The sequence below is a fragment of the Lathyrus oleraceus genome, chromosome 5, assembly GCF_024323335.1.
Source record: "Lathyrus oleraceus cultivar Zhongwan6 chromosome 5, CAAS_Psat_ZW6_1.0, whole genome shotgun sequence".
Taxonomy (NCBI): domain Eukaryota; kingdom Viridiplantae; phylum Streptophyta; class Magnoliopsida; order Fabales; family Fabaceae; genus Lathyrus; species Lathyrus oleraceus.
The window spans coordinates 249,824,283-249,844,135 of NC_066583.1; the positions used below are offsets into that span (position 1 = coordinate 249,824,283).

The 19,853-nt window shown below is 33.7% G+C and overlaps 1 protein-coding gene across 1 annotated transcript in view; it reads left to right on the forward strand.

The window, feature by feature from the left end:
• Nucleotides 1–14,440: 14,440 nt before the first annotated feature.
• LOC127080025 (sugar transporter ERD6-like 6) overlaps nucleotides 14,441–19,853 on the forward strand; it is a 69,061-nt gene continuing 63,648 nt past the window's right edge. Inside the window, exons 1-3 of the mRNA XM_051020363.1 lie at nucleotides 14,441–14,608; nucleotides 14,685–14,802; nucleotides 15,137–15,216. Of these exons, the coding sequence (XP_050876320.1) occupies nucleotides 14,441–14,608; nucleotides 14,685–14,802; nucleotides 15,137–15,216 (366 nt within the window). The remainder of the gene's footprint in view (nucleotides 14,609–14,684; nucleotides 14,803–15,136; nucleotides 15,217–19,853) is intronic.

Below are 19,853 nucleotides of genomic sequence, written 5' to 3' on the forward strand. Positions count from 1 at the left end.
GTAAGAGGAAGATAAATGTTTATAAAATTAATCTTTTTGAATTGACTGATCAAAAGTTAGTTTGCCTTATGTCATTGAGTGATGGGAAATGGTTTTGGCACAGAAGGTTAGGTCATGCTAACTGGAGATTGATCTCTAAATTTGTTAAAGGGCTGTCAGATCTTGACTATCACTCATATGATCTCTATGGAGCATGTCAAGTAGGAAAGATTAACAAAACTTCTTTTAAATATAAAAATATTATATCTACCTCTAGACCCTTAGAATTACTTCATATTTATTTATTTCGTCCTGTTGGGACTACTCCAATCAATGGGAAGAAATATGGATTAGTCATTGTTGATGACTATAGCAAATGAACTTGGGTTAAATCCAAAATATCTAAAGATGAATCATATGAGCTATTTAAAATCTTTTGCACACAAGTTCAATATGAAAAGGAATCAAATATAATTAAAAGTTAGAAGTGATAATGGCGGTGAGTTAGAAAATGAGCCATTTGAGAGTTTTTGTGAAAAATATGGAATCACCCATGGGTTTTCTTCTTCTAGAACTCCTTGGTAAAATGGAGTTGTAGAAAGAAAGAACAGGTCCTTGCAAGAAATGGCTAGAACAATGATCGATAAAAATCATCTTCCAAAATACTTGTTGGTATGAGCTATTAATACATCTTGTTATGTTCTAAATAGGATCTATATCAGACTAATTCTGAACAAAACATCATATGAATTATTTAAAGGAAGAAAGCCAAGCATATCTTATTTTCATCAGTTTGGTTATACATGTTACATTCTGAACAATAAAGTCTATCGAAAGAAATTTGATGCTAAAGCTCAAAAAGGCGTCTTTTTAGGATACTCTAAACGCTCTAAAGCATTCAGGGTGTATAACTCTGAAACCATAATGGTTGAAGAGTCTATGCATGTCTAATTTAATGACAAAGATCCCGACTATAATATTTTAGATATTATTAATTTTTTTTGCAGATATTCAGGTTTCTAAAGATCATCCAGAGGCTGGACCTTCAGAAGTTAGTGGCTCAGATGTTGGTATACCGAAAGCTGGCCCAATTTCTGAAGCTCACCTAGAAGCTGAAAATTCTGAAGAAGCCCAAAATGGTTAAGAAGTTTCAAATCTACGTAAAAATTCTTTCAAGTATAAAGCTTCTCATACAAAAGAGCTAATTATTAGAATAAAGATGATCCCTTAAGAACTAGATCAACATTTAGAAATCATAACTCTATGCTAGGGTTTATTTCCTTGATAAAGCCAAGTTCGGTCAATGAAGCTTTATCAAATGATGGGTGGATTGTTGCTATGCAAGAAGAACTGAACCAGTTCCAGAGGAATGATGTTCGGAATATGGTCCCTAGACCAAATCAGAAGAACATTATTAGAACAAAATGGGTGTTTAGAAACAAACTGAATGAGCAAGGAGAAGTGGTAAGAAATAAAGCTAGACTTGTAACTCAAGGTTACAGTCAGCAAGAAGGTATAGATTTCTCTAAAACCTTTGCACTTGTGGAAAGGTTAGAGGCAATCATAATTATTTTTCTCTTATGCTATTAATCATGATATTGTTTTATATCAAATGGATGTCAATAATTTTTTCTTAAACTGAGTCATTTATGAAGAGGTGTGTGTTAAACAACCTTTTGGGTTTGAGGTTTCTGTCCACTCATAATTTGTTTTTAAACTCAAGAAATCACTTTATGGACTCAAACAATCTCCAAGAGCTTGGTATGAGAGATTGCGTAGTTTCTTATTAGAAAAAACTTTTCAAAAAGGTCAGGTTTACACTACACTATTCAGAAAGACTATGAATAAGGAAATCTTGATCGTCTAAGTTTTTGTTGATGACATAATTTTTGTTCTACTAATGCCTCTCTTTACAAAGAATTTACTGAGACTATGATGGTTGAGTTTGAGATAAGCATGATGAGAGAATTGAAGTTCTTCCTAGGAATTCAAATTAACCAAAGTAAAAATGGAACTCTTATTCATTAGTCTAAGTACACAAAGGAGCTTCTGAAGAAGTTTAATCTTGAAGACTACAAGATTATGTCAACTCCTATGCATCCAACCTATTGTCTGAACAAAGAGGAAAGTAACACCAAGTTGGATCAGAAGTTATATAGAGGTATGGTAGGTTCCTTGCTTTACCTTATAGCTTTTAGGCCTGATGTATTGTTTAGTGTCTGTCTGTGTGCAAGATTTCAATCAGATCCTAGAAAGATTCACTTAACTGTTGTTAAGAGAATCTTTAGGTATCTGAAAGGAACAAAAAATCTAGGACTTATTTATAAAAAAAATCCCTAGATTATAAGCTACTTAGATTTTGTGATGCTGATTATGCTAGGGATAGAATTGAGAGAAAATCGAGTAGTGGAAACTCTCAATTCATAGGTGAAAACCTAATATCCTGGGCTAGTAAGAGATAAGCAACTATTATTCTATCTACAATAGAAGCAAAATACATCACAACTGCAAAATGTTGTACATAGCTACTCTAGATGAAATATCAGCTAGAGGATTATCTGATTTGTGGAAACAGTATCCCTATCTTTTGTGACAATAATGCTGCTATTTGTCTAACAAAGAATCTAGTTCAACATTCTAGAACCAAGCATATTGAAATAATACATCACATTATAAGAAATTATGTTCAGAAGGGTGTAATAGATATTCAATTCATTGATATTAATCATCAATGGGCCGAAATATTTACAAAACCCTTGGATATTGAAATATTTGATTTTATCAAAAAGAATTTGAACATGGAATTTATTGAAGAATAATGCTTGCTTTTCGATAGAGTATCAAAGTTTGATATTGATCAGAAGTAGATTCAGTCAGAGTTTTGGGAATTGCCTCTAATGAAAAATGGCTTATGAAAAACTTCAGACTCTGAGACTCTGGAGTGGATTATTTACTTCAAATAGCATTTAAGTGGAAAATTCCTTTGCCTTCCTCTAACACCTATCCCACTTAATAATTTCAGATAATTGATAATTGTCTTGCATGCATAATGACTGCATGGGGAAATACTATGTTAGAACACGATTTTAGTTCTGCAATTTATCTCTAAGTTTTGATGATAACAAATGATGAAATATTTTGGTACCATAATAAAATTCTCTAAGTGTGCAGGACTCTAACAATAAATGAATCTGATGAAACAACATCTAACGTCACAAATAGTCCATAATAGCTGATTTAGAGTCAAAGGTATTCGCTCTGACATTTGAAGACTCCGATATTCTGCATCTAAAGGATCCCACACATGAATTCTCTGATGATCATTACATCTGAAGCACATCTAATTAGAGATCAATCAAGAACTTCTAAAGAAAAAAAATCAGGCAACTATTTGAAGAATACAAGATCTAAGAGAAGTATCTGAATTCCGCGCACTCTGATTCACGCCCAACAAATCAGATCAAGACTTAACAATGGAGTATTCCAAATATGGTATGCATCTATATATCGAGAAAATTGAGTACTCTCCTAAACTGCTATGGAAAGGACAATAAACTTAATGGCATTTAAGTTCTATCATTAGCAAGATACCAACATCAATTCTACATTCAATGGTATCATCTCCAAACACTATAAAAAGGTTCAATCATCATCATAAAAAGAAGAAGCTATCCTACAAGAATTCTATACATCAAAAATTCAATCTTTCACTAATTCTTGTTTTACGCCTTCACACGAGTTGTTGCTCTTAGTGTGAAATTCTATTGTTCTTACTGTGTTCATATTGCTTACCTAGAAGCACTAAACACCTTCTTGTAATTCTAAAATAGTTGTTGTAAAGTTCCTCAAGTGACTTATGAAGTCTGTAGACATAAGAGGGCTAAGAGATCATTGTACTCTTAGACGTTGTTGTAATCTTTCTAGATTATTGGATTAAGTTCTTTTTGAAGGTGAAATCACCTTGGTAGGGTGAACTGGAGTAGCTTTGAATTTCAAGCGAACCAGGATAGCTTCTGTGTTGTTTGTCTTTATTTTGTGTCTATGTAGAAACTCCAAAAGTTTTTATTGTCTGTGAAAACAATTCAAACCCCCCTTTCTTGTTTTTCTCTACCTTCAGACTGATGGGTAATGATGTGAAACCTCTTTGATTTTTATGTATATTCTCCTTTGTCATCTCTTCAGATCTTTCTATTTGTTTGTTAACCATTTTTGTTTTACTGTTTTTGTTTGTCGAAAAGATTAGCTTTAAGTGGTCTTAAAGCAAAGACAATTGTCTTGTATACTTCTGACAATAGTGTTGACTATATATATGGGAACATATTTTCTTATTTTATATTGTTTCTACCTTCTTTGTATTAATCTATCTTTTGTGAAACCCTTTCTTGCGTTGGCCTCTAGATCTAATCTTGTTATGGAAAACCAGTTAGTAGTTATCATTGAAGGACTTGTTGACTTTGAAGAAATGATAACCTAAGGCTTTGATCTTCAAAGTGTTGTCTCCCAAAATGGCTGGGATGAATTTTGGGTGAATGAATATGTCCAAGAACTAAATCTAGAGTGTGCCATTCTTTTTTTTTGGTATTTTGTGCCCTTATCACCATCACTCCCACCTTTATTTATAATGCAATAAAGTGTGAGGATGAAGGTGTTACTCCAGATATGCTCTCTTGGGATTCTTCTTTTCCTCCTCACCTTATTTTTGAGAATATGTCCAACCTGTCTAAAGTGTGAGGATGAAGGTGTTACTCCATGGCATCTGTCTGGTATCAAATTTTAATCTCAAGCCTTCTGCTAAAGAAAGATAGTTTAGGCTCTTTAGATATTGATGAAAAGGCTTTTATGATACTTATCAACTCAAATATGAAGATTAACCTTCCCCATGTTATGTTTGATTATCTGAATATGACTCTCATATTCTTTCACGAGGGAAAGTCATGTTTCATTCCTCGTGGACGAGTTCTTCCAGAACTCTTGATTCAACAAGGAGTATTGAAAACTATGGTTGGGGTTACATCGGGGAGATAAGTTAAAGATACCAGAAGCTATGAAAGCTATTGACCTTTTTGTGGTCAATGTGGTATCTTTGGATGGATCTTCCTCTTCTTTGTTTCTTTTGTTGTTTTCATTTGTTTCTTTTGTTGTTTTGTACCTTGTCCTTCTCTTTCAATTAAGTTTTTTCTATCTTTTCTTATTCTTAATTGTTTCTTAATGCTTTTATGTTATTTTGTTTTCAAGTTTTTCATACTGATTGATTGATAAGCATTTCTAAAAACTTCATGGATATAAGGAAAAAGGGAGTTTCATTGTTAAGATAGTTGCAGAATTTCAATATTATTTAAGGAGACATTACATGATCTGGACCTAAAGGCTATTACATTTGTTTTTCTTTAAAGACAATTGAAATTCCCATATTTGATCATATTTCCTTCCCCGTGACTCCAAATAAGCCTTCCAAACCTCATCCCACTCATTCTTCTTGAGATTTTTCAGATCAGTTACTATGCTCTTGCCCTTTTCTAAGACTCCAACAAACGTACCTTCATCTTCTGCAGTTGTAAATATCCGACCCTTTGCTAGTTCCTCAAATTTCTCTCTTTCTTCCCTTGCCCGCTTCTTCATCAAGTTGTGTATCTCCTTTGCAAAATCTCTCTTTTCAGCCTTGAATGGCTTTATTTTTCCCCCTCTTTTGTTGCACACAATAACTATAGAGAAATGTGAACTTGTTGTTAATGCAACATCTACTTTTATAAAGGTGTTTATGAGCCAGACTATTTCAATTTTGAAGACTGTGTTTCTTGAGTCTTGTCTTCTATGTTATGCTGTTAGAAACTAGATTTGGCCATCTAGGAATTTGTGTAATCAATGTTTATCTATCAATAGTTCTTATAGTTTTTCTCTTATTTTTTTCTTCAATATCTTCTCTCTCTCTCTCTCTCTCTCTCTCTCTCTCTCTCTATATATATATATATATATATATATATATATATATATATATATATATATATATATATATATATATATATATATATATATATATATATATATATATATATATATATATATATATATATATATATATATATGATATTCTATTAACTTTTTGTTTATGACAAAATGGGGAGAAAATCATGAGAGTATTTAAAGAGGATACAAGTATTATGAATGTTATTATATACATGAACCCATGTTATTATTGGTTTCATATGATGATCATTTTCTTATGCTATCAAGATAAGTTTAATTAACTTGGATATTGACTTAGGGAAGCTTACAAAACTCAACCTTTGAACTATTAGACTCGGGGGGAGCTTGCAAACCTCATACTCTGATGTTAAACCAACCATTATTCTTAAATACCTTTGTTTGTCATCATCAAGAAGGGGGATATTACTGAAAGAAAATTATTCATATCCCTTGGGTTTTGATGATAACAGAGTACTTAAAGAACAATTGGGTATACTAACATATATTCTAGTGTGCATGATCACAAGCTTAAAGTTCAACTCAGAATTGACCCTGATGAAAGCATATGTAGAGAAGCTAAAAGACTCAAATTCTGAATGATCAAAATCTGATTTCTTGGAATGTGGTATCTGAGCTTCTGAAGGACCAGAATCTGAATGTGGTATCTCAGCTTCTAGTGATAACTCAGACTCTAAAGACCTTAGCTAAAGGTGCTCAACTTCTGATTCATAGTCTGTCTCCATAACAAACCAATCTTCTCAACGCCAGACTTATGAAAAAAGTCAACTAGAGTTTCTTAGTGAAAGGCTCTTGAAAAGTTGACATGATCTCTTAAGTTTGCTTCAACATCTTGGCTTTTACCTAGTATGAGAAAGACGCATTGGAGAAAATCATTACACATTGGATGAAGATCTTAATCAGGTTTGTCTTCCAACGTCTCTCCCGGAAATGCGTCTCTACAAAAAACACTTGTGTAAGTTACTTTCCAATGAATCTTTGTCTGCCTCTATAAAAAGGAGTCGGAGATTTAAACGAAGGTTAACCACTCTTGAACAATATAACAAGAATAAATTTGATCTAAAGTATTTATCTGTTTATTGCACAAGCTCTTAAGATTTCTTATCTTTGTATATCTTAGAAATCTTAATTGTTAAGAATCTTTGTTGTTGTTGTTGTATCACTTATATACTTTTGAAAATAATTATTATCTTTTCTACTAAACTATTTGTTTAAATTAGAGGAGATTTCTTGATAGTTTGCTTAAGCAGTGGAAGTCTCTTGCTAGTTTGTTTGAGGAGTGGAAGCCTCATGCCTGGGTGCTTGAACAGAAGTGTCTTGTTGGATTGCTTGAGAAGGAGTCTCTTTCTAGTGTGATTAGTCTCTTGCTAGTTTTCTTGAGCAAAGTGTAATCAGTTTGATTATAGTGAAAATCTCTTATTGGATAAGGGGACTGGACTACTCTCTGTTTAGGAGATGAACCAGGATAAAAGGAATGGACTACTCTCGGGGGGAGCTTCTCAGCATGATCAGGGGCACCGATAATCGCATAAGAATCAATTTGCTTCTTCTTTTGCTGGGAAGGGAGTACCTCGTCAGGGATAAATACTTCTTCATAGTCGAGCCCTTGATACTAGTCACATAGTTCTTATTTCATTTTCATCTCCTTGGAGTAAAACTAGAAAGTGATAACAAAACTAGAAAGTGATAACAAAACTAGAAAGTGTATTAGTGTGTATCGAAGTAATAATAAAATATTCGTCACCACGAGGATAGGATTTTAACAAGGAAAATGAGTGTGAGATAATGTAACACAAGAGGAGGGGGGGGGGGGGGTCTTCGAAAATTGTTTGCTTGATCCAAAAAGAAGAGAAAACCAACTTTGGAAAAGATACGATGATAAAGGTAATTAAGTTTTTTCGTTACAATCCCCTACTTTTATTCTATTGATGAAATATGAATTAACATACATGCAGAGACATAAGAGTTACACGACAGATTAACCTTACCATTACACCCAATCCCTTGGTGTGCATCTCACTAGTCTAAGTGTTAATTCCCATATCCGTCAGGCCAATTGAAATTTATGACTAGGCACTCAAGCGTATTAATCCCTAAATCACAATTCGTAATTAGACTATCCCTAGTTAATTAGATAACCAAACTATTATCCTATTTCTGATAAGCATCCCTACGATCAATATGCCACTACTTACCTGTATCAAATAATGCATTGTAACATACAATAGGCGATGTGCACAAGCGATAATTGAATAATAATAATATGTCAAAGCAATAACATTAACATCATCCACTCATATGTCCCAATAGAATAAAAATAGGTTTGTCATAAAAAAAGGTCTAACTTAGGAAAAATCTAGCTACTCCTAGTGTAAAATAAATATACCATGAGATTAGATTTAAAATACATGAAAAATCACTGAAGAAAATGATCTCCAATGGATCCAATGGCCTCAAAAATTACCAAAAATCACCCTTTTCCTTCACTTTCAGTCCTCGAATTCAGAACCCTTTAAAAGTGGACAAAAATTGCTTTTAATAGAAAAATATGTGTCAGCATAAAAAGCAGCATCGCACCGTGATATAACCCTCATCATGGCCATGACAAATAGCATCACACTCTCATATAAGGCTCATCGCGCCTCTATGGTATGAATTGCGCACGAGAATTTGAGAAGCGAATCACACGCTTTATGTCCTTTTTCTTCACAATTTTCGCTAAGTCTTTGTATATTCCTTATATTGGCCTTTTTCTCAATTCTTCATATTTTAACATGATTTTTGATCATTCTTGTTTCAAATTTACCCTAATTTCTTCCTAAAAATTATTTAATAATGACTGTCATCATGCCCCCAACCCAGTGAAGAGGCATTAATATATAGGAACCGAATAACCTTCAAAAGAGCTACATATCCTCTCCTTCGGGGCTATTAGGAAAATTGACCAATCTGGGGGGTTACCGATTGTAACATCAACGTTCATTTTAGCATCGACAATATTCAAGACAGAAGGAGTCCAACCCACCTCAACATCCACCCATTGGTATCTACTAGCCTTAGCCGACACAATTAAATGAAGCCCTCTATGGATAATTAGTCGAATTTATAATAATCACAAAGGCTGATCCAAGACACATTATTAAATTGTCCCTCACATTCCAAATGATGCACAATTTTAGAATCACTAGGTTTACGACCAATTATTAGTATGTATAGCCAGACAAAGCTATCTATGTGTTTCCTCATATGATGGGCATCTTCTATTTCAGCCTCACTCGAAACAGAATGAGGCAATAACTTCTCGGCATAATTTTCACCCCATTAGTTTTTTCTGAGAACAAGACATCTAAAGGATCCCTAGAGGGAGATCCATGTGAAAGAGAATCTCCAGACATTCCTTCTATTTCTGAATCATCAACTAGAGGAATATCCTTCGATTCAAAATCCCTACAGGCATCAAGAAAGGAATACAACTCATATTTTGTTCCCTTTCTCGAAGAGGAAAAAACGCTACACTCCAAGTCACTCTATATGATAACGGGGTTATCACTCATCTTATTGAAAATACAAAAAATACTTAAAGGAAAAATCTGAAGTAGAGAGAAGGTACCTTGAAATATGAAGTCAAAGGCAGTAAAAGTAAAAAGAGTGATGAAAGTTGAAGCTTTAAAAGTTTGAGGCTTTGAATGTGGAACAACGGTTACTCCTGGAAAAAACTCCCGGAGAAGAGGGAGAGTACCAAAGGAAACAAAGGTAACTCAGTCTAAAAATTACGAAAATATTTCTCCTTACTCCTTATATCCTTATATAGGCAAATATAATCGAGTGGATCCAATTGAAAGTAAGAAACAAGCGTGAATCAATAGTCAGATTTCATCTTGGAAACACGAATGAACTCAAGTGCACAGTAAGTTACATCACATCACTTTATAGCTTTTCAAGTCACAATCAGAGAAAAATGACAAAACGTTTCAATGATGGCACTACATTTAATGCGCACGTTCCTTGTTACACTTTGGCAAAACCAAAGTAGTATAAGCCAATCGATGCTCAGGTAATTACACTTAAGGGCCGACCACGACTAATATAAAACTCCTCCGGCATCAAGAATTCCCAACGAGTCTTAGGGGCAACTATTTCATTCTGGAGAAGGCCCAGAAACACACCGCTCCGTGTAGGCCAAAGGCCTATAGCACGAGGCTCATTTATTCTAACTGCTCTATTAATCCCAAGGTATAAATATCTTCACAGAGGTTTTTCAGGTGTACAATCTCTAATCTCCCCTTTCACTAAAGTTATCTTGAACCCTAACTGGCTTAGGCTTTGAAGTGCTAACCGTGAAGGTACCCCCATAGGTCCACCATATCGGAGATTACCAATGCGATTCTAGAATGACCCCAATTGACGACATTGTGTTAAGATCAACGTTGTTAGTTCAAGAAGCATCGTGATTGCAAACTTCAATTCACGATGATATATTATAGAATCACTCGTGAAACTTCATTTCCCCCTAATCTCAGTAATCACGTCCAATTCTGGTTCTACAACGAACTATCAATGTTTTTTTTTATCTTGAACAAATTGGTAAAAGTAAAAAAATATACACGCCTTGAATCACAAGTAAGAAAGCTTAAAGTAATGTGTTTTTGAAGTTTTTTTCAAGTCATGGCTTTGGCTAATTCATATCAAACTTAAATAGGAATTTTAGAATTTTTATGTTGTTAAGATGAATCAAATCAAGGATATATTTGATTTGAATCAAAGACCTCCTTACTGCAAATAATGATTTGAATCATGATCATTATTTTTTTTAAATTACCTCTTTTTTTTATTCTAATCATGTAATTGTTTGATTCAAATCACATGAAAGTCACTAATTCGAATCAAACAACTTGTATAAAAAATTTATCACCTTAGTTCAAGTCATTCTTTCACTTGATTAAAATAATAACTGTTTGATCTAATTCGAATCAATTGTTCTTTTTTGACCTATTTTGTGTCTTACCTCTAGCACCTATATATTTCAGTTTTTTTTGTCATTCTCCATATATAACATATTTTTTGAAGTTGTTATTCAACAATATTTAAAACTATCATAGACTATAGTTTCACAAATCCAGAAAAACCATGAGCATTCTTATTTCACACCTTCTCTTTCACGCCAAACCTATATAAAAAAACTTCACATTATGTTAATCGAGTTAGACCCATTGAGGAGTTATGTGAGATTATATTTAGATCACCAAGCATGTGCGACCTTGAATCAAGAAACACCAATATTGTAGTGCTCAACTCTAACGATTGAGTATGATTGGTATATGCAAGGTACATTAGGGATTCTAATGTTTTTTTGTGAAAATACTTATGTGTATTAAATTAAGTTTGAATATTGTGATTATGGTGCTTGGATACTAACTTCTAGAAAAGAGAAAGATTATTCTCTCCTCCATTGAAGACTTTTGTAGAACTAAATGAAGGTTGCTATAAAACGAAGATGGAGTTTCCAAGATCCTTCAGTAGAACAAAGGCTCTGATAAGAAACTTCCTATATGGTTGAGCAGAGATTGTTGCAGAATAGTAGCTTGTACAAGACTTTGGGTCTAGGAAAGAAATTGGATCCAGATCAATTGAAGATCTCGTCAATTCAGAATTTTTTAGTATTCTACCTCAATAAAAGGGAAATCCAGATTTAGACATGTTTTGTTTAGGAAATTTGTCTTTATGTTTTAAGTGTTGTCTTAATTATCTATTTTATCAAAAAATATTTTTTATTAATTTGAAAAATAATTGAAAAACTACCAATTTTGAGTAGTTCACCATTGAAGATTGGATTGGACTAAGCACAAAGCAAAGACAAACACATCGAATTAGTATAACCATGGTGTACAATCTCTCGCTCTCTCTCTCTCTCTCTCTCTCTCTCTCACACACACACACACACACACACACACACAAGAAGCTGGATTAAAGTTTAAAATGATTTTTTGCAACCTTTTAAGAACCATAAAATTTATACAACAACGCGAGAAGTTATGTTAGGGCCAATGAAGCTGATTTATTTTTGAAGTGGTTGATGTTCACCTGATCAGAAGTAAAGTGGGTGAAATTTGTAATTGAACAATAATGATCTAGAAAGAAAAGTCGAACCGACCTCTCTTTTACACTGAATTTATTCAGCTGATTCTATAAAATAATGGTATTATATCTGCTGAGTTCAATTTTTTTGAGATTCCAAACATTTTTTTATGTTTACAGTGTGAAGCAGATGAGTGATCATCAATACGAGAAAATCGAGTTCAACTACCAAGACGCCTTCTGTAGGATATATGAGGACAAATTAGTAGATTGTTAAGAAGTCTGTGAAAGTTTTATTCCATTGAGAATAGTTCTTTTGTTTGTTGTTACGTCATCTGATGGTCTGATCAAACTGTCAAAGCGTCCATCGACAGTTGCATTGATAGGATTCTAGTTGATGCTTGGGAAAGAGAAGCATGTCAAGAGGAAGATGCAAAGGAAAAGGAAGATAGCTTATGTCAATAAAATACGTGCTTAAAATATCTAGAGCGTGATTGAAAGAATTATAAGCTGCCAAGTCATATAGATCGTAATATAACTGCGTCATCAAGGGCTTGCGGTGTGATTTTATGGTTTCAATTTTTTTCTATATAATGTAAAAACAAATAGTTATAAGCGTTCATAAGTTTTAAGAAAAAGAATGCATATTCTGAAGTAAGGGAGAAGGAAAAACGCACAACATCGTTAAGGATCACTACTACAAATAATATATTTCATGACAAAGTTTTTACCTCGATCCACAAATAACCGAAGTATATTTCCTGGTTGCGCCATCAATTTTTTTTTAAAAAAATATACAACTTATACACTAAGTTATTACCAAAATTGATGGAATATAACTATGAAGGATCTCGTTTAGGATCCCAATTACTGCATTTTATGTTTTATTTTTAATTAGTTTAAGGTCACATGACACCTTTCCCTTTTCCATTTTATCTTTATTTATTTATTTTTAATTTGTATTACCCTCGCTTATATTTCAGAACCGAGGGGTAATATCTTTTGAATCAACATTTTCAAATGCCTTTTTTATTTTTAATTATTTTTAATATATTACCTCAGTTTTATCTAAAAATCGAAGTGATGGTTATTTTAAATGAATTTCCAGAATATGATGTTACATGACTTTCCTTTTATTTTAATTTTTAATTAATATATTCCCTCGGTTTAGCCTAAAAACCAACATGTTTGTTCTATTGTATGAATACTTCATAGAACTAGATCTAACTTTTTATTTTCCTATCAATAAAGACTTCAACTTCATTGTCATTCTCTTCACAAAAACCCTAGGCAGTTTTCATCAAAATTCTTCCAATATTAACTCGAATATCATCTTTTTTAACATCAATTTCCAACATCAACTCAAATATCATCTCTTTTCAAAATTCGTTGAAGCTTTGTCATCGTGTTTGAGGTATGTAACTCACCACTGAAATGTTCATAGAAATAACGTTAGTTTTAAAAATGTTCATAGAAATGTTGTTACACGCTATGGTGTTAATTTTAGAAATTGTAATACCACAGAAGTATATGTAACTTTTTCATATATGCTATTTTTCATGAAATATTTCATCATAACTTATTACTTACGTGTATGTTTCTAGTTAGTATTATTCTATGGTTTCTCTCTTTCATATATCTAGTTAGTATGTTTTTATGTTCTGAATCATTTAGGATGAAATGTTATGTGATGTTGTTATTTTTCTTAATTTACATGGATGATTCGATAAGTACCTATCATATAACATCTTCGGCAACCTTTGTTAATACAAAAAGTAGAAGAAAAACTAGAGGTGCCACGATATGTACTAAAGTTAAAAAAAACCCATGAAAATGGTGTTCACTCCCCGATTAATTTTTATCTAAGAACTTGTAAGGCTTATGGTGAAAATGCTGATGATTTTAAGGGTTATGTGGCATTACAATTTAGAAGAAAAGTGAGCATTTTGTTTGATAATTGGCACGAGGTTGATGGTGATTTGAAAGATAACATCTGGACTAATGTTATGATATTTAGTATGAATTTTATGATTTGTTTTACAAGTATATATGACCTTTTATTTTCTTGGTTTAATACTAATATCAACTCTATTATATAAATGGAAAAAGTGTTTATTGTTCCAGATAATTATATGCAGAAAAATAAATGGCTTACATATACTGGTAGCATTTGAGGGGCTTTAAGATACAAATCAAATATGATTATATTAATCATCCAAAAGATAATAAAGCGTCTCCATAGATGAAGTATTCATATATTGATAAGAAAGTTTGAGAGGTTTTTGCAAAGTCTTTCACCACTCATAGATGATTGGCTAAGATCCAAAAAAGAAAGGAGAATAGAGCTAGAATTATCTATCCACATAAATTGTCTCATGGAGGATATGATAAACTTGAATAGAAAATGATTAATGAAAAAAGAAAACAAAGGGAACTAGATTTGGGAGATCCTTATAGAAGACTTGATCACATTCCATATCCACCATCATGCCATGAGAAATGGAATAGGGCATGTCAAAGACCATATGGATCGTTCACATCAGAGTCTACACGTGAAGTGGATGAAAATATTGTAAGGAGATACTTGTTTCAACATTACTTATTTTAGTTAATTAAATTTGGTAAAGATAAACATTAATGTGTTATAGGATGTACTGGTTGAACAAGCCAAAGTTTGTATCTTCGTTCCACAAGATCTTGATGACATCTTGGTAGAAGCGATTGGAACCGAGGAGCATGTTAGCCGTGTATGTGATCTTGGAAGAGGTTTCAGATTAAAGTTGCATTTTAGACCATTGCAACCAATTAACAAAGTAAACTGTGAGAGAGAAATTGAAGGGATAGCTGTTGAAAAGATATGGGAGGTATTAGGACATGAGCGGGAGAAGTGGACTCAGGTGGAGTGAGAGAGGATGTTGTAGGAGGTGTGGAAGGAGTGAGAGAGGATGTTGCAGGAAATATGGGAGGAGAGAGAGGTTGGTTGAGGTTGATTGAGAGAAGTGCATATGCGATGTAATTGAGGTATAAGTATAAGTTAAAATATTTGTTTTGTATGTTGTTGTTATTGTTTCTATATTTTAATTTTTGTATTGTATTTTAGTTGTTTTTATGATGCCGAAATTGAAATCAATGGGTGTACTCAACCACTTAATTCTAGATCAGTTAAACATATATGAGAAGGTATGTGAGAAAGTTGTTATGGGTGGTGCAAGCACGAAAGATAGTTGTTATGCCTCGCATCACAATATTGAGACCACACCACCTCAACTAGATAACACTCAGAGACTATTGAGGATGATGGATGAGATTCTAGTAGTATCCATGTTTGAATTAAAAAATGAAACACAACAGTCTTTTATAATTCATAAGAGTTTTCTTATGGAATTTTTGGAGGCATGTTATTGGATGGACATACTTGTACTACAATTGTGGTGCTCATAAGTATAATTTTTACGGTGATTTCAATTTATATTCATTATTCTCATACTTTAACATAAAATTTTGAATTTTGCATTAACTTTTAATTAGGGTCATGCATGAGATGTGTGTGTCATACCCCAAAAGTTTCCCTCCCCTTTTCATCTTTTCATCCAGCATTTGACTTGAGATTCATCTGTACACATTCATGTTTCATTCAAATGCATCATTCACATTGACACTTGCTAACTGATCACCATAGATTCAAAGCTTATGGTTGGCAAAGCTAGGGTTTGCTTGTGGATTAAACTCCAATAATTTGACATGGATCTTCATTTGATCATATTGGGAGTGAAACCCTAATTGTTTGATCTTTGAGACGTGGATTAAAGGGGACCTCATCGTGGCATTCCTCTGGAGATCAAAACCCTAATTCTTGGTGTTGTTTCCTTAGGATCTTGAGGTTGATTATTGAACTTTGGTTAGACCCCCTAAACCCTAATTGGGCTCCCATAAATTGGGAACTTGTTTGTGGATCCTCATGCCTGATTTAGAGACCTTGATTAGATGGTATGCATCACGAAACCCTAGTCAGGGAGACTTGGTCCTAGTGCACCTTGTTGGCTTGACTTTTCACCTTGTATTTGTTTGAAACCCTAATTCAGTAGAAGGATGGATTTGACCATCATATCATGCATTATCCATCATCAAATACCCCATGTGATCATGGAAATCATCTAGTTAACCTACACATCTACATGATTGGGATTTCATATGACTCAAGGCTTGGTTCAAGCATCCACATGTGCATCCTACTTAGCCTTTCCTAGGCCATTGACTTAGGTCTCTTGGTACTTTCAAATGCATAGATCCATTATCATTGATTCATGATTCATGAGTGCATTAGTGCATTGATCTTTGGGTCCATTTGTTTGTCATTAACCCATTGTGATTCATAAGGGCACTATAGGCCTTTAATTCTTGATCCATCCATGCATCTTAGTCCATTTCATTCATGATTCAAATGATCAAAGATGGTTGATTCATTTACAAGTTGTCTTAGGTTTTGCTTTTCATTAGTACAACCTATCTTATGGCATGGCAAGAACATTGGGACAAAATGACAATTTTTAATTCAATTCATGTGGTTGCTCAATTTACAAGTTTTGTTCATTCATTTTGGACCATTACATGCCAATTTCAGATTCATCATAAGCCTTGATTGATGAATTACATTTTTTCCACCTAAGTTGACTTTTGGTAAACTGTTGACTTTTTGGTCAACTAGTTGACCAAAGTCACAAGTCAAAGGCGTTTCTTTCTAAGCCTAACTCATGACACCCCTTTCATATGCATCTCATACAAACACTTCATGCATAATAAAACAAGTGGAATTAAACTAAAATTTGATTTACGATTTTAAATCAATCACACTTTGGCTTGTTCCATTACATAAGCATGATCCTAATGTTGGGTTCATTTACAAGTATATTAGATGTTCCATTGCACTAATACATTTAACCCTATACTAATCACATGACATGATTCTTTGGGTTGATTTGAAAAGTGGAAAAAAATCCTTGGTTGCTCTAGTGATCCAATGCTTCATCCAAAATCCAAGTTGCGCAATGTTCAAGCCTGTTGCAAAGTCAAGCAAAACATCATCAATATGGAAGCATTCAGAATGAAAGCATGATATCCAATTGCCATAATTCTATCATTAGCAACTCGTTAACTTTTCACTGATTTGAGCCAAGTGTTTGTTGTAATAGGAATTTATTCATCATACACAATAGTTCACACTACAAAACCAGTCCAACATCAACCTAACAAGCTGTAACTAATTAATTTTTGAAACACCAATAACATGGTCAGTTTTAATCAAGCCAAAACATCCTACAATTAAAACATCAGTTAACCCTAACCTCTTCACTAATTAACAGTCTAACATTTTGCACAACACTTCATTCAAAAGCAAACTGCACTAATCATTTTTTATCAATTGTTGCTAACTATAATCAGTAAATACATTTGATCAACTTGGTTCAGAATTTTTACTAACTTATTTCATTCACTTTCTAATCAGAACAATCACAGTTCAGTCATATTTCACCAGTATATTACCAAAATCCCTATTGTTATATACATACCAAACTAAAAGTATCATGACAATAACATCAGTTAATGCAACATGATTTTCAATTGACTAACAGTTAACATAACATCAAGTTAGAAACATACATTCATGACATTCTAATAACCTTACATTGACCATAATCGATTATGCTCTATGATTTGGGCCAAGATAGCAATGATATTCATCAGTACTGCAGCATAATGTTTGAGCCAAGTAAGCCACTATTTGACATCACCAACTCCAAGGAACTTTGACATTTTGATGTAATCTCGAGTTGTTTAAATAGGTTGCACAAGTCTGTAAATCACATAACAGTACCACATGAAAATCAGTTAACAATAAACATTTCTTATATAAATTTAAGCAAATGACATGACCATTTAAGACTAACAGAATTTGCCTACCTGTACTAGCAGGTCATTATCAAAACCAAGGGAAATTCCACAACTGCAAAGTTGACATGTTACCTGCATTCACCATTGGTAACGAATTGATCAACTAACTTTTTACCTCTCATAAACCGAAACTAACAGGTAATTGAATCCTTAACTAACATTTTCCCCCTAACTAACTAACTTGTGTAATTACCTAGTTATCCCTAACACAGTGATTAATAGAAAACATATTTACTCTTGAGCTAACTAACTGAATCTAAACTCTGTTAAATCCCTAACCTCTATAAATTCATTTGGCCACTACCAATCTCAAGGATTCCCCAAAATTCAATTACTTTCAATCTTCATCCTTTTCTCTCTCTCTCTCTCTCTCTCTCTCTCTCTCTTTCTCTCTCTTTGAATTCACCCTCACAGAAGCTCCATTACCAGGCCATTGAAGCTTCACGTTGAAGCTTCAATCAGTTGAGCTTGAACCCCAACCATCTGATCTCTATTACTCTCGCGCACCTCTCAATCGTAGAACGATTTACGCAAGAACGTAACCAAACAAAGAAAGATTTTTCCCTACTGATGCTAGCGGAAATATACCTGAACATATCGCACACTCGAACATATAACAAAGTGGCCATCAAACTTTATTTATTCCAAAAGGAAATGGAAAACATCGATAAAACCCAGGGGAAAGAGATATGCTGGGTAAGGAAGTCAGTTATACAAGGGGAAGGTATTAACCCCCCAAACATCCATGGTACTCCATGGGAACCATTTTGATTGTTCTTGCTCGAATAAGTCTTATATATAAGATTACTCACAAAAGAATGGGAGAAGGAAAGAACAGATAAAGTGCTCAGTGAGGATTAGGGCCCTCATGCCTACGTATCCTCATAGTGCAATAAGGAATTCAGAGCTCCGTAGTTCAAAGACATAGTGGTGGGAGATGAAACAATGTGATCAAGGTATGGTTTTAACCAAAGAATAGTGTTTTGAGCTCCAGCAAGGGTGAAAAGATGAACCCAAGAGTAAGGTGGTTATACCAATACGCGTGCTAGTAATACTGTCGCTATAAGGTAAAGTAAATAAGACGAAGAAATAGGTGTTTGGGCACGGTCCCAAACATCTCTTGGTTCACAAGGTGACGTAAAAAGGAGCACAACGAGATAGTGTAATTAGCTCAAAGATAACTGTTATATCACATGGAATGAACGAAGGTGGAATATGAGTTTATCATGGAAATGAATGGAATCAAGTGACCAAAGTCACATAATTGAAGGTTTGGTGATAAGTGAATGAGGAAGTATTGTTTAAAATCGAAAGGTGAGACTGTATTGGAATCCATAATAGAAATTGGATTTGTACCATAGAGGGAAACGACTTTAACCGATACGTGGACTAGTAAAATCACCACTATAGGGTGTTTAGCCAAAAAAAGAAGGGATTAAGTGTTTGAGGGTGTAGCCCAAAAAAATCTAGGTAGAAATGCGGACTTTACGTTAGGCGTCCTAAAAGGGTATATATGGAATTCCAAAGAAAGTGTATTTCAATATCAAAGAAATCATATGTCATTGGATGAACGACTTATGATCGAAGGTAGGTAATGACTAGTGAAAGATATGAGTGATTCCCTAAGGCGGAAGGAGGAATAGTTAGAAGTATGCTCGCCAAGGATTCGCATCCTCGTGCCTATGTATTCTCATCATGCAATGAGAAAGTCAGAGCAATCGTAGTTCGGAACCATGAGAGATAGAAAGAGAGACATACAGTGATCAAAAGTATGACTTGTGCCAATAGGATGGTGTCAAAAGGTATTTGTCCAAGCGACATGGGACTCACGAGACAAACCCAATTTCAGAGGTTAACTGCCATGAAAC